General features: G+C 39.9%; 1 protein-coding gene across 1 annotated transcript; it reads right to left on the bottom strand.

Moving 5' to 3' along the window:
- Window positions 1–10,601: 10,601 nt before the first annotated feature.
- MRPL21 (mitochondrial ribosomal protein L21) lies at window positions 10,602–14,302 on the bottom strand. The gene is given in 4 exon segments (XM_030821760.1): window positions 10,602–10,884; window positions 10,886–10,964; window positions 11,526–11,788; window positions 14,223–14,302. Coding segments are annotated over 4 exon segments (705 nt in total).
- Between the last annotated feature and the right edge of the window lie 535 nt (window positions 14,303–14,837).

The following is a 14,837-nucleotide window of genomic DNA, read 5'->3' on the forward strand; positions in this document are numbered from 1 at the left end:
TTAAAGGAGAGCAGGACAGGGAAATTAGGAATCCTATGTGTGGTGGGGTGGGAGGGCTAGAGGTTTAAAAGGGTAATTATATGTGGCCTTATTGAGGAGATACCATCTGAGGAAGCGCTTGTAAGAAGTAAGAGAGGTAGCTATTTGAATTCCAGGCAAAAGGTATATCCTTGCAAAGGCTCTGCCAAGAGGAGATTTTCCTGGAGTGGTAGAAGAACCAGCAGACCAGTGTGCTGGGCCCAGAAGATGGAAGAGAAAATCAGCCACACTTGAGAGGAATTCAGGGGAAGTAATGTCCTTAGGGGAGGGCCAGTTTATCTTTTGAGAAGGACGAAGTTGAGCATATGATGGATTTGGTTAGTTCTGGGCTGTAAATTCCAGAAGACCCAGTGAGACAAAGTAAGAGAGGCGGTCATAAAAGGGAATGTGCATAGGGATGTGTTGTGAGTCTGAGACTTCTTATGATCACCGACATAAACAAGATAATGGATATAGTGAGATTAGTTCTACCAGCTGTGGAACATGTAGTGGTGGCGAGATTGTGAATGTCAAGGATAGAGAGGGTTAGGCATCTGGGGCTTCCTTCTCAACAATTTCACATAACTCTCCAACAGCAACAGTAGGATTATGTGAAATAGATCACACAAAGGATCATTTGAGTCATTGACAATAATCAGGGGTCATTATTTTGATTATTGGGTAACTAAGTGACAGTGGGTGAGACCTGATTCTAAAACTTTTGAATCTTTGAAGAAGCAAGATTGGAAGTAAATTGGGTTAATTTTGGCACAGCTACGGCTAATATGATCTACTACTGGTGTCTCCACTCTTGTTCGAATTAAGATTCATTGATGCACACTTCGATGTATAAACAGATGGAGGGCTACTGTGAAACTGTCTTGCCTGGACCATAGTTCCAGACCATACTTCTGGGGAAGGGATTGGAAATTCCTGCCATCAATCATCTTGAGCAGTGATTAATCATACCATGTGTAATGAAGCCCCAGGAGATAAATTTTAGTCTAGGGCTGGATAAAACATTCCCTCTCTCTGAGGTTGGTCTCAGTTTGGCCCAGACTATGAGACATGAAGAGATATAAACTGTATTAGGTGCTGTGATGATAGCAGGGAATGAGACAGGGAGAAGATCCTTTAAGGGAACTTGAGTTGAGACTGGCCTATGCAGTGATTGTCAATTATTCTCTATGTTGTGTGTTTCTTCTCTTATGGACACATCTAGTTTCAGAAGTGTGATGGAGCTTGTAGGAGGGATGGACCATGCTTTAGACTAAGAGACCTTGGGGGCTGATTCCTCTCCCAATGCCAGGAGGGGCAGGTATCTCCCTAATCTTGTAAGCAGCTGGGGCAGCAGCCTGGGCTTGCAGTGGGAGAGCCCTTATTGTATAGCATCCTACCCTTAGTGACTTTCAGAAATTGCTGGCATAAGGCCGGGCGCGGTGGCTCACGCTTGTAATCCCAGCACTTTGGGAGGCCGAGGCGGGCGGATCACGAGGTCAGGAGATCGAGACCACGGTGAAACCCCGTCTCTACTAAAAATACAAAAAAATTAGCCGGGCGTGGTGGCGGGCGCCTGTAGTCCCAGCTACTCGGAGAGGCTGAGGCAGGAGAATGGCGTGAACCTGGGAGGCGGAGCTTGCAGTGAGCCGAGATTGCGCCACTGTACTCCAGCCTGGGCGACAGAGCAAGACTCCGTCTCAAAAAAATAAAAAAATAAATAAATAAAATAAATTGCTGGCATATGCTTGCTGGTGGGGCAATTTTTGGTGATTAAAACTTGAGCATGAAATGTCAATGGATTTTCCTGTTCTTTCTTATCCTGTTCTCTTCATTCTTCTCTTCCTCTCTCTTCCCATTTGAACAGTATTATTCTAAATTAATTAAGTGCATCAGAGTAAGGTAGACATCTGTAATTGCCCATTATGGGCAGCCAAATTCCAGGCACAGTGTGTAGGGAGGAAACCTGGTGTGGAAGGTGTCAGAACCTGAGCAGAATGAGGAGAAGGTCCTTGAAGAGGTGGGTGAGCATATTAGTTTCCTATTGCTTTGGTAATAAGTGACAACAAACTTAGTTGCTGAAAAAAAAAACAACCCCACATATTTATTATCTTATCATCACGGAAGGCAGAAATCCAAAACTAGGCTCAGTGGGCTAAAATCAAGGCATCGGCAGGGCTTGTTCCTTCTGGAGACTCTAGGAGACAATCTGTTTCCTTGACTTTTCCAACTGCTGGAGGCCACTCTCATTCCTCAGCTAGTGGCCTCTTCCTTTTCAAAAGCCAGCAGAAGAGTATCTTCCAGGCTCTCTCATTCTCTCTGACTCTGATACTCCGGATTTCCTCTTAAAAGGACCCTCGTGATTACATTAAGACCACTTGAATAATTCAGGATATTGTCTCCTTCTTAAGATTTTTAACTTAACCACATTTGAGAAGTTTTTTTTTTTTTTTTTTTTTTGTTTTTTTTTGCCATATAAAGCAACAGTCCCAGATTCAGGTGACTAGGATGTGGACATCTTTGGGGGTCCATTATGCAGTCTATCATAGGGAGGCAGCCTGACACAGGTCCTCTGGACATTAGCCTAGTAAGGAGGTGCCCATGTGGAAGAATGGCCTGGAGTAGGGTGTCAGAGTCCAGGCAAGGTGAGGAGGACACCCAGCATGGGTGTTAGAGTGAAGTAAGAATGGCACCTGCATAGGGGAAGGCATATTAGTGCAGATGGGAAATTAATTAAGTAATTATATTAAAGATAATGGGAGCCAGTTTTCCTCACTATTGAAGGCAGGTACAGTACAGAAAAGGAGAAAATTAGAATAAACCCTATGATATTGAATTAGAATTAGATGTATCAGTATTAACTTATGCTCTTCAATATATAGAGGTAGATATAGAAATAAATAATAGATAGAAATATTAGTTCACCCTAACTCTGTCCATTGAGAGGGCCTGGGAGTAGTAACATCTCAATAACAATGAGAACACTGATCACCCATTTCTTGACTTCTAAATACTATTCTTTGCTAGAACGAACCAGAACTCCTTGGAGAATTGGCTGATCCCAGAATAGGGGTAGTGAAAGTACCTGATGTGCTAGAAAAAAAAGAAGTATTCAGAGGATGATGGAAACATGTTAAAAGGCACAGAAACCAGCTTGAAGGGACTCCCACTGGTGAAATAGGAGAAAATTTGAGCATCAAAATAAATAGTGATAGTAATGTATTATGACCTATTGAATATAATAGGAAACCATGAGTATATATTGATATAAATGAATACACCAAAAGTTTGATGAGGAATGGTATAGCCACATCATTGCAAAATATCTCCCTACAAAATATTTATTAATTATAAATTGGAAAAGAGTAATTTTATAGTAGAGAAGCTTAGCAGATACCATCTTAATCAAGGAATAAAAGTGAACATCCTTAGTAATGAGATAAATGAAAAGGTTGTCCTACCTGATAGGATGCAAGGAAATGAACACAGTATACCTTTTGTGATATCTCTGTGAAAGATGCATAACCTATTCTAGTCATGAGAAAACATACAAATGCAAACTAAGAAGCATTCTACAAAATATCTTGTCTGTAGTCTTCAAAGTATCAAAGTCGTATAAGTTAAGGAAAGACTAAGGACTGAAGAACAGTTTGTTCTGAAATGAATTATAGAGACATGATGGCCAAATGCAATGCAAGTTTCTAAACTGAATCCTTGTGCAGTAGAAATCATTTTTAGAACAACTGGTGAACTTGAATGAGGTCTGAAGATGAGAGAGTAGTAATACATCAATTTAAACTTCCTGATTTTGAGGTTTGTATCATGGTTAAGCAGGACATGTCTTTGTGGGTAGGTAATGCACACTAACGTATCCAGAGGTGAAGGGGCATTGGGATAGCCACTTACTTTGAGATGATTCAGGAAATATAAAGCTTTTCCAATTCTTCTGTAAGTTTGCAATTTCGTTCTTTCTTTTAAGACAGGATCTGACTCTGTCACCCAGGCTGGAGTGCAGTTCACGCAATCACGGCTCACTGCAACCTCCACCTCCTGGGCTCAAGCCATCCTCCCGCCTCAGCCTCCCGAGTAGCTGGGACCACAGGCATGCACCACCATGCCCAGCTAATTTTTTATTTTTGTACATTTGTAGAGACATGGTTTCACCATGTTGCCCAGGCTGGTCTTGAACCCCTGGGCTCAAGTGATTCACTCACCTTGGCCTCCCAAAGTGCTGGGATTTGCAGGCACCCAGCCTGCAATATTTTTTCAAAATATAAATGTGAAAAAGTCACTCTGAGATTATTTCAGAGTCACAGGCTGGTGAGATCTAAAATTCTTGATAACTTAGAATTCCCCATATTTAACTTGCAACAAGGTGAAATTTCCAAAAGTAATCACACCTATATATTCACCCCATCCCCATGCTTTTCTTGTAATGCGACTGACACTCCTGCAACTTAAAGATGAGGGTATGTTCCTCCCCTAAATACTAGGCAGGGGCTTGTGACTTTGCTTACCAGTGAAGTGAAACGGGAATGAAGTCACATCCTTTGAAGTCTAGGGTGCAGTCTCTACCTGGCTTCTCTCCATCTCAAGACTTTTGCCCTCAGAACCCAACATCATGTTGAGATGTTCAGGCTGCATGGGGAAACCATGTGTGCATATTCTGGCCAAGAGTTCCAGTAAGGCTTCCACTCAACATCAGCACAAATCATCAGATGTGTGTGAGCAAGCCCTTAGATGATTGTAGCTCCAATCATTTGAATTTTCCAACTGAGGCCTCAATGAAAAAAACCATCATGGGCTGGGTGTGGTGGCTCACACCTGTAATCTCAGCACTTTGGGAGGCCAAGGCGGGTGGATCACCTGAGATGAAGAGATTGAGACCATTCTGGCTAACATGGTGAAACCTCATCCCTACTAAAAATACAAAAATTAGCTGGACATGGTGGCACGTGCCTATAGTTTCAGCTACTCAGGAGGCTGAGGCAGGAGAATCGCTTGAACCCGGGAGGCGGAGGTTGTGGTGAGCTGAGATCATGCCACTGCACGCTAGCCTGGGTGACACAGCGAGACTCCATCTCAGAAAAAAAAAAAAAAGAAAAAAGAGAAAAAAACCCATCATGACAGACTTCCAATTTTAGCTCCAACATATACAGAGCATGGAAGTTGTTACTCCAGCCTTTAAAACAAGGAAAAGCTGGACAAACAAAATAAGCGAGTTTTTTAGTTCCATCATAGAATGGAATTTGCAGGACAAACTGCCACAACAAAATCTGGAGAGTAGGCAAATCCAGAAATTCACAGCCAAGATCTGCTTACTTGGACCTGAATCCACTGGAGTAATTAACTTGTTAAAACACTTAAATGGTAATTTTGATGATTTGCTGGAGGCTGAGTGTGGACTAGCATGGGAGTGAGAAACACCTGGGGGCCGAACTGTGATGGGTCCTCCATGTTTTCGTGAGCTTACCTACAGGAATTCCACCAAGCTTTCATGGTGAAGTTCTGAGAAAGATACCCCTGTGGCTCTGGCATGAGGAGGGGACGAGTAATCCTTCTGAAGTATGTCCAGAAACACAGGTCTGCTCTCCAGGGGGAAAGGCTTTACTAGACTGCTGTGAGAGGGCTGTGGGGGAAGGATGTTCCTCTAACTTGAGTCCCTTCTAGTTGTCCTGTTTCACCTGAAGCTATACAAGAAGAAACACTTGTGAAGATCACAGTCCTGAGACACAGGCCCACTAAAATGCTGAGCTTTAAAGATTATAAAACACTTCTTCCCTTTCCCCATACTTTACTACATACCATAGGGCTCCAGTAATAACAGTGGATCACAGGTGAAAGAGCTGCAAGGCACAGACTCTAAGTAGGAGTATTTACGGAAGCACAAGGTAAAGATGGGAGACAAAGGCAAGAATGCCAGAGAACTTGAAGCCTCTGGCACACGGAAAGGGAGAGAAAACACAGCCTGAAGTGATAAAGCAAACACCAAAACCAGACTCGGATATGAAATAGAGTTTGGGATTACCAGGTAAGAAATTTAAAATAACTAAAATTAATATGTTAAGGAAGAAAGTAGACAACATGCAAGAACAGATGGGTAATGTCAGTAGAGAGATGGAAATTCTAAGAAAAGAATCAAACGGAAATACTATAAATAAAAAATACTGTGACAGAAATGAAGATTGTCTTTGATAGGCTCCAGTAAACACAACATATCCGTGAGCTTGAAGAGAATCAGTGAGCTTGGAGATAGGTAAATAGAAACTTCCTAAACTAAAATGCAGAGAGAGAAAATGAAGAACAAGCAAACAAACAGAATAGAACAAAACACACAAAAAAGAACATCTAAGAACTGGGGAGGGGACAATGTCTTTTTTCTTTTTTCCTTTTTTTTTTTTTTTTTTGGCAATTTCAAAATACGTAGCAAAACAATACATCCTCAAAGAATATTGGGCAGAACAAATTGCCATAAAACTACCCCTAAGAATGTGCTATTGTTCCTAAGAAGTTCAGGTATTGTAAACTTAATCTCCAACACAATAGTGTTGAGACAGGGATCTTTAAGAGGTGATTAGGTCATGAGGGCTGTGCCCTCATGAATGGATTAATGTCATTATTGAGAATGGGTTAGTTATCCTAAGAGTGGGTTTCCTTTTAGAGTAAATTCAGCCTCCTTCTCCTCCTCCTCCTCTGCACCTTTCTCTCTCAAGCTCTATTGCTCTCTCTCATCCGTGTGATGCCTTTTGCCGGGTTGTGATGCAGCAAGAAGGTCTTCACCAGGTGCAGCCCTTTGGCCTTAGGTTTCCCAGCCTCCAGAACTGTGAGGCAAATTAATGTCTGCTCATTACAGATTAATCAGTCTCAGGTGTTCTGTAATAGCAGCACAAAATGGTCTAAGACAGAATATCATATTCAAATGGCAGAAAAACAAGGAGAAAATCTTGAAAGAGCCAAAGGAAAAAAACACCACTTTACCTGTGGAAGAACAAAAAATTACAACAGGCTTATTTTCAGAAGATATGTATATTAGTTTCCCATTGCGGTTGTAACAAATTACCACAAACTTGGTGGCTTAAAACAACACAAATTTGTTATTTTCCAGTTCCGGATGTCGTAAGTCCAAAATCAGTCTCAGTGACTAAAATTAAGGTGTAGGGAAGCTCTGTGTTCCTTCTGGAGGCTCTGAGAAGAGAATCTGTTTCCTTATCTTTTTTAATTTCTAGAGGCTGCCTGCACTACTTGGCTCACAGTCTGCTTCCTCCTTGTCAGCTGAGTCCTTTTCATGCTGCCATCTCTCTGGTTCTCTCTCTCTCTGCCTATATCACCCATTTATAAGAACCTTCGCTTTCATATTGGCTTACCCAGATAATCCAGGATAATCTCCTCATCTGGAGGCCAGATTACCAACCTTAATTTCATCTTCAACCTTAATTCTTTTCCATTTAACCTAACATATTTGTAGAAGAAAACAGAAGGTATACAGATTGGAAAAGGAGAAATTAAACTGTTCATAGTGACATAATTATCTATGCAGGAAATCTCAAGGAACTGACAAAAAGTTCTTGGAACTAATAAGTGAGTGTTGCAAGGTGACAGGATATAAGGCGAATACACAAAAGTTAATTGCTTTCCAATATACCAGCACTGAACAATTAAAATTTGAAGTTAAAAACATCATTTACAATAGCACCCAAAACATGGAATAGGTATAAATCTAACAAAATATGTACATGACCTCTATGTGGTAAACTACAATGCACTGATGAAAAACATCAAAGAAGATCTAGGTAAATGGAGAACTATTCCATGTTCATGGATTGGAAGACTCCATATCACTAAGATGTTATTTCTTATTAGCTTAATCTATAGATTCAACAAAATCTCAGCAAGTATTTTGTAGATACCAACAAATTTTGAAATTTATGTGGAAAGGGAAAAAACATAGAATAGCTAACCCTTTACTGAAGAAGAACAAATCTGGAGGACTCATACTATTTAACTTGAAAGCCTACTATAAGGCACAGTAATTAGTACAAAATGGTACTGGTGAAAAAATAGCCATATAAATCAATAGAACTGAACAGAGAGCCCAGAAATAGACTCACACAAATATAGTCCACTGAGTTTCGACAGAGTAAAGGTAATTCAATGGAGAGAACATAGATTGTTCAACAAATGTTGCTGGAACAATTGGATGCACATATGCAAAAAAAAATCCTAGACAAAACTCAAGGCATTAATACTGTAAAAATGCAAAACTAGTGAAAAAATTTAGATCAAATACCAAAGACTTATTATTTTTGATTCCTTGCATTGCTGTTGTTTACTAATTGTATGGGACTCTTTTTGGGATGCTAGAACACTAGGAGACTTACACTTGTGCATTCTTTCACGTTCCTTTGAGGAAGATTGTGACTGATGCCGACAAGATGAACTGTCTGAATGGAAGTTGACTTTGCAGCCGATTCCAGGAAGGATAATACTGTGATTTTTCATTTTTGTTTGAAATGACAATAAGTAATGGTGGGATATCAAAACTAGAAAAAACGGATTATAAACTAATTTGTGAGAAAGGAGAAAAGAAATCTTGTTATATTGGAAATATCAATATGGAATTGACTTAAAAAAAGGTAGTTACTTATTCTGCTTTCAGTACAAGGGTCACTTTGAGATCACTCTGTTCTGTCCTGACTATTAAGGTAAAAACAATTCGTTGTTTCTTGTACTTAGATTTGGATATCTTTGCTAAAGAAACCAAGGTCTCCTTGAAGAGACGTTGATATCACGTTTGGAATGGAAAAGTTCAAGTTGAGCTCAGGATATCTTGTGGCCTGTTATTTGTCACCTGATATTTTACTGATATTACCATCTTTCTTGCCACAGTTATGCAAGTAGCTTTATGCTGCCTCATTTATAGAGTAGTTGGTATTATGCTAGCCTCTGATAGACCCTTTATTTGTTATTATTATATTGTTAATATCATAGTATGTGGTCTGTGACAGGCTCAGCACTAGCCCCTGTTGACTTGCCTAAAAAAAAAAGCACCCGTTGATCAATCAAAGCTGTGTATTAAGCCTACTACAGTAAGGGAGAGAAACCTTGACAAAGTCTTACTAGGTCTCAGAACCTAGAGGTTCAGAGGAGGTCAGGAGGATATTTATAGGGCTTGGGGCTATGGGATCGAGTGGTTTGAGAACAGTCTTTTAGTAAAGGGAGACTGAGATTGGGGAATCTGTGGTATGTTGATTTAGGTCTAGTAGAAATGTAAGGCAAGCTTCTTGAAGCAATTCTTGACATATAAATAGTCATTTGATAATTGTTTACTCAGGGGAGCAATCTATTGTCCTGAGAAGGAGGTTATTTGTCCAGTTAAGCAAACGTTTGTTCAGATATTTTGATTTTCAATACTTTTCTGAAGCAAGCAGTGAAATTATTTACTGGTTTATTTAAGTCACCTTGACCAAGGTGGCATTCAGCTTCAGTTCTGCTAGTTAAGCTATGTGGACACAGGTGGTCGTAGTTCTCACCATGACCCATTTGTCAGTCTCCTTTGTGACCTCTGACTCCTGGGTTGATGTGTGAGGTCTATTTTTGATACACTCTTATCAAGACATAGAGCTTATCTCCTCAAAATAACATACTCACACAAAAGCATTAATACTCAGCAATTCAGAATAGTTTCTGAAGGTGTCGGAGGGTTTTTCAGGGAAGAACGATTGTCAGTATTCCAGAGATTTTCTTTTCCAAAGTTCTGCCTCAGCTGTGCCATCATGCAGAGGGGAGATTTTTCTCTTTCCTCTACACAGTACCAATTTCTTTTCCTTTCCAGGATTTCCTTCCAGGAACTTTCGATTCTTCACTCTTATTATCCAGAGTAGCTCCCTCTCTTCCTTTGAAGATTTGACTGGAATGGAATCCATTCCCTGAGGCTCAGTTTCCATTATAAGTTTATCAAATCATTTCCCACAAAGCCAGCCTTCCCCATACAAAATCCTTGCTACTAAAAAGAATTTTTTTTTTTTAGTTTATTAGCTTTCACATTTTTCATGATAATTTTATGTGTTAGACATTATCACATAGTTACACTAAATGGATAATTGATTGAAAGAATTGGAGAGGGTTGAGAAATCTTGATTTGTCTGTAATGTAATCAGCATCTGAATGCTCTGGGAGAAAAAACAAGGCCAGAAGTGTCTCATCCTTTTCTGTTTACCTAAAATGAGAATCTGACTGCTCCATGACAGGGCTTCTTTTGGGCAGATGGTGATGAAGGATCAAAGGTGAAAGTGCCATCACCAACTGAGCTGCATTTTATATGCGTTCTACTTAATCTTCACAACAATCTTATCAGTGAGGCTTGGAAACTATAAATAACATTCCTAAAGTTTTGCAGCTAAAGAGATCTAAGTCTAACTGAATCCTGAACAAGAGCTGTTAAGTACAGCACGTGCTCGCTAGTTGCTCATTAGTGTAATTTTACACTAGCCTATTGCACATTCTTGGGGGTGGCCATACCCAAGATTTTTTTTTTCCTTGGAAAGGAAGAGTTTATTTTTATACTTCTGCAAATATTAACTCGATGATTACAACAAACACGGAGCAATCTCAATGCTGTTTATCCGGAGGACGGTCTGAGGGGTCACAACGAATTATTTCTTCTTGAAGATTTTTCTTCTCCTAAATCTCATAATGACTCTTGGCCATGATTCTGTCTTTTCAATGACTATGGCTTCTACTCAGACAAGATCCTTTCTGAGGAGTGGCTTGCCAAGCAGTGTGAAGTTGTCTGCCCCAACCAGTAGGACCTTCTCCAGTAGAATTCTCTCTCCACATGCAAGGTCTAGTTCATTTCCAATTAAGGTGACCTTCAGAGGTCACCTTCCACTGGTGGCTGGCAAAATGCACCATGGGAAAAAGCCTGCCATCTTTCCCCGTGGCGATATAAAGTTACATCAGAGAACCATTGACATCTTGGTTATGGCCACCCCCAAGGATGTGTAATAGGCTAGTGTAAAATTATACTCATGAGCAACTAGCGAGCACATGCTGTACTTGTTTGGGATTCAGTTAGACTTAGATCTCCTTAGCTGTGAAACTTTAGGAATATTACTTATAGTCTCCAAGCCTCATTCATAAGATTGTCGTGAAGATTAAATAAAATGCATATAAAATGCTTGGAAGAGAGACAATGCTCTGTAAATGCCTATTATTATTATTGTGATTTTTGTTGAATAAATCAATGAATCGTTGTCATTAGCTTCGTCATTCTGGCAAGTTCTGTTCAGTTTTTCTTGGTCTGAAAAATTTTCCATTTCTAGAAGAGCTGAGAGAGGAAGCAAGTTGCAAAAGAAGTCAGTAAGTCAGAATTCCTGGATTGTGTTTAGTTAAACTGTGTTTTCTTTAGCATGGTGCAATATTACTTAGGCTCCAGTGTAAATTCTGTGAGGTCTTACATCTTAGGGTCATCAGGGAGTGGGACTGAGGTGCATAGGGCTTGCAAAACTCACCTAGCTTCAGGGATTTGGTCACGAAAGGGCAGAGCACCCTGGCGGTTGGTGAGACTGTGGTGTGGCAGTTTTGAGGAGAAAGGGTGGGAGCATCTAGACTGTGATCCAAATTTTGGAGACAGGGGTGGCAAGTGTGATTTTGAGGAATCCATCTATAAAAGACGAGGCCACCACTGGTGAGTGGGGTCCCCATGGCAGCATCTCGTCCTTTTGAGAAAGCACTGACACAAGGGCGATGAGGATCTGGGTACTGACCAGCATACCTGATCAAATGCACTGAAACAGCTTGAGAAGAGGAAGGGGCAGGAAGTCCTGGGGCTCGAGAGGTCCAAACAGCATCAGACTCTTCTCTGTTGCATCAGGTCCCTGCTAAACTGCTGCGGATGTAAACTGATATGACTGCTATCGGCCCTGCCCATATCATCAGTATTTGCTCAGGACCTGGGGTAAAGGGGTTTGAGCAGGCTGAGACTACAACCATAGAGAGCTGAGAAAATAAAATATAGGGGCCTGATGATATGCTTTCGATAAGAAAAGGTACACAAATTGTGAAAAGATTTGTAAGAAGTCCAAATGAATCAGTGATCATGTTTGGATAAACACTCTATTTGATTGAGGTTATGGTTTTTAGAGGGCAATTGCTTTTCAGAAATACCAAGTATTTTTGGAGATCTGACACTGTCACTCTCACCAGCTATGTGACTTTGACTAACTCAGGGTCAAATGACATAATATTTGTGACTTTGAATGGCAAAGTTCTGTGTAAATGTGAGCTATGACACTAACAGTTTCTGGAAGGAGCCTTGTAATATTCTGGGTACCAGATTCACGAATTGTAGGAGATAATGAAATGTGGTAGATTTTTCTGTTTCTTAAACTTCTCTGATGCTTAAATAATCAATTAAGATCTAATTTCATGAATTTAAATCTTGTTACTGCTTATTCTCAAATATTGCCTTCAGAAGGATTTTGTGGTTCATGTTAAGAATTTGTAGTGGAGTTGTTTTGAATTTTTAACTCATTGTTTTTCCTCTGTATTTGTTTGATCTTGGACCATCCCTCCCATTGAAATAGGCCATTCTGTGCTAGTTGTCAAGGAGAACTGATGTAACAATGGAAAATGGAGAAAAACTAGGTCTCCACTTTCAAAAGCCTAGGATGTTAAAAAATAAAAAAGACATATGATATAGACAAACAATTTAAGAGAAAGCATCCTGAGCTAGAGGAGCAAGTTCTACCTTAACCCTCAGATTAATCAAGAACTCTTCTGGAAGAAAATACTAGGGGAAATTGGAAGTAAGGTGATGGGGGGAGGAGAAGTTGGGGAGCTCTGGGGTCACAAAGCTGGAACAGAGAGAATCGTATGTCCCACAATAGAGTAGCTATCTGGAGGTTAGCCAGGTTCTACTTGAGCAAAGTAACCATGTGTCACCTAGACTGACACAAAGAGCATTATTCTAAGGGACATGTGCTTCCATTTTCACCAGAAGATTCTGGGAAACAAACTCTATTTCAGGCTGGAAAAATCTGTTATTATCTCACCAAACACTAGAATGTGATTTTGTTTTGTTTTTCTGTTTACATTTTAACAAATATAGTTGATACTCTTATTCATTGCCGTAGTGGCAATTAAAAAACCAATGCACTTTCTCTTTAACCATACAAAAAAGTGGTATTAACAATTCATGTCAAATGAACACTGAAATTTTTACGAGTTCATGTAATTTATACAAACTACTTTGGGTGCACCAAGACTTTAATTAGTATAGATAGAAAAAAAATAGGATTGCAAACAATAGCAAAATTATGGCTAGGAATATGATTACGCCTGATAGAAGGTTTTATGGGCTGGAGTCCAACAGCAATGTTGACAAATCTGTCTCCTGTCATTGCATCCTGCTTGGGGACGCCCACTAGCAGATGTTCAGATTCACCAAGGATTATTTGCACATCATTAGCATTGAGGAAGGTGATCTAGCTGCTCTCTAAGAAGCACTAATTATCAACATATTCACTGGGGCTTATGACACCTCAGCATGTTAATGCTTTACTTCTGGGTCTTTACAAATATGCTAATCCTATTTGCTACTCAGGTTTCCTGAGGGCTTTGCATAAGCCACTGGAAAGCTTTTTAAAAATTGAATCATTGGCATCCATTGGTGAGCTAATAGAGACCCAGCAAACTAATGTTCTATAATTTAGGCCTGCAGGTGCAGGGAAAAAGAGCCAATATTGTGTGTCACAAAACACTTTTTGAAAAAAATGCTAAACACATATACTGTAGTGTTTCACAGTTGTGTGGGTGGTTCTACTTTATCTTAGACTGGTGAAGTGACAGTTGTCTTTATTTTTGAAGAGCAGATGACATGAAATAAACAAAGAAGTCACAGCAGAATAAGTTTCAAACAGGGGAAAGTGTAGTACGCTGACTAAAGGGAAAACAAACTTTTTTGTCTCTGAGTTGGGGGTACACAACCAAGCATGTACCCCATGGGAGGAGCAAGAACAGGACCAATCAATTCAATGGGAGTATTTCACCAGTCACTAACATAGTAATTGCCCAATTCAGTTTACTTACAATGTTCAGTCATTAGGGTATGTGTGGGTAAGCAAATTCCATCTTTATTCCTCTTTTTCAACCTCATGTGATTTTACAGCACTGGTACTTGACCATAGAGACAGAATCTGTTTAACTACCTTGACACCGTGCTGCTTCCAATAACCCAGGAAATGATTTTTTCCTTTGTAAGCCATTCAAAGACCACATTGATGTACATTATGTCGTGGTTAAACCATATAGTTCAGTTTTTGCCCTAATGTATATGGGCTCATGAAAATAATTCACCTTCAAGCCTATTATTTATTCAGTGCTAAAATCCTACAGGTAGTAAAGAAAGGGAGAAAAGTTTAAGTTGGTGGAGGAAAACAAATTAATCTTTGCATCTCATAAGATCTTACCTTGTGATTTAAAAAGAAGTACGAAGTGGAAAGAATGTCGCTGCAGCCTCACAAAGGCATACTCTGTGTATCCCCCAGAACGGCATACACAGACAGTGGCTCAAAACTACCTTAACGCGATTATGAATTTTACATGGAGTTTCAAGGAATTTATTCTGATTTACCAAGAATATTTCTTTCCATGTGAAAATAACATCAGCAATTGATTATTGAGCCTTGCTAAGAGCTTTCTGGTGTCCAACATGATTTTTCACTACTTTAGGTGGAGAATTATCTTAGATGTTGTAGTGGGGTCTCTAGAGGCCCCTGCATGTGCCCCATGGAGATGGGAACAATCTAGAAAAATTGTGGGAG

The sequence above is a fragment of the Nomascus leucogenys genome, chromosome 10 (assembly GCF_006542625.1).
Source record: "Nomascus leucogenys isolate Asia chromosome 10, Asia_NLE_v1, whole genome shotgun sequence".
Classification (NCBI taxonomy): Eukaryota; Metazoa; Chordata; class Mammalia; order Primates; family Hylobatidae; genus Nomascus; species Nomascus leucogenys.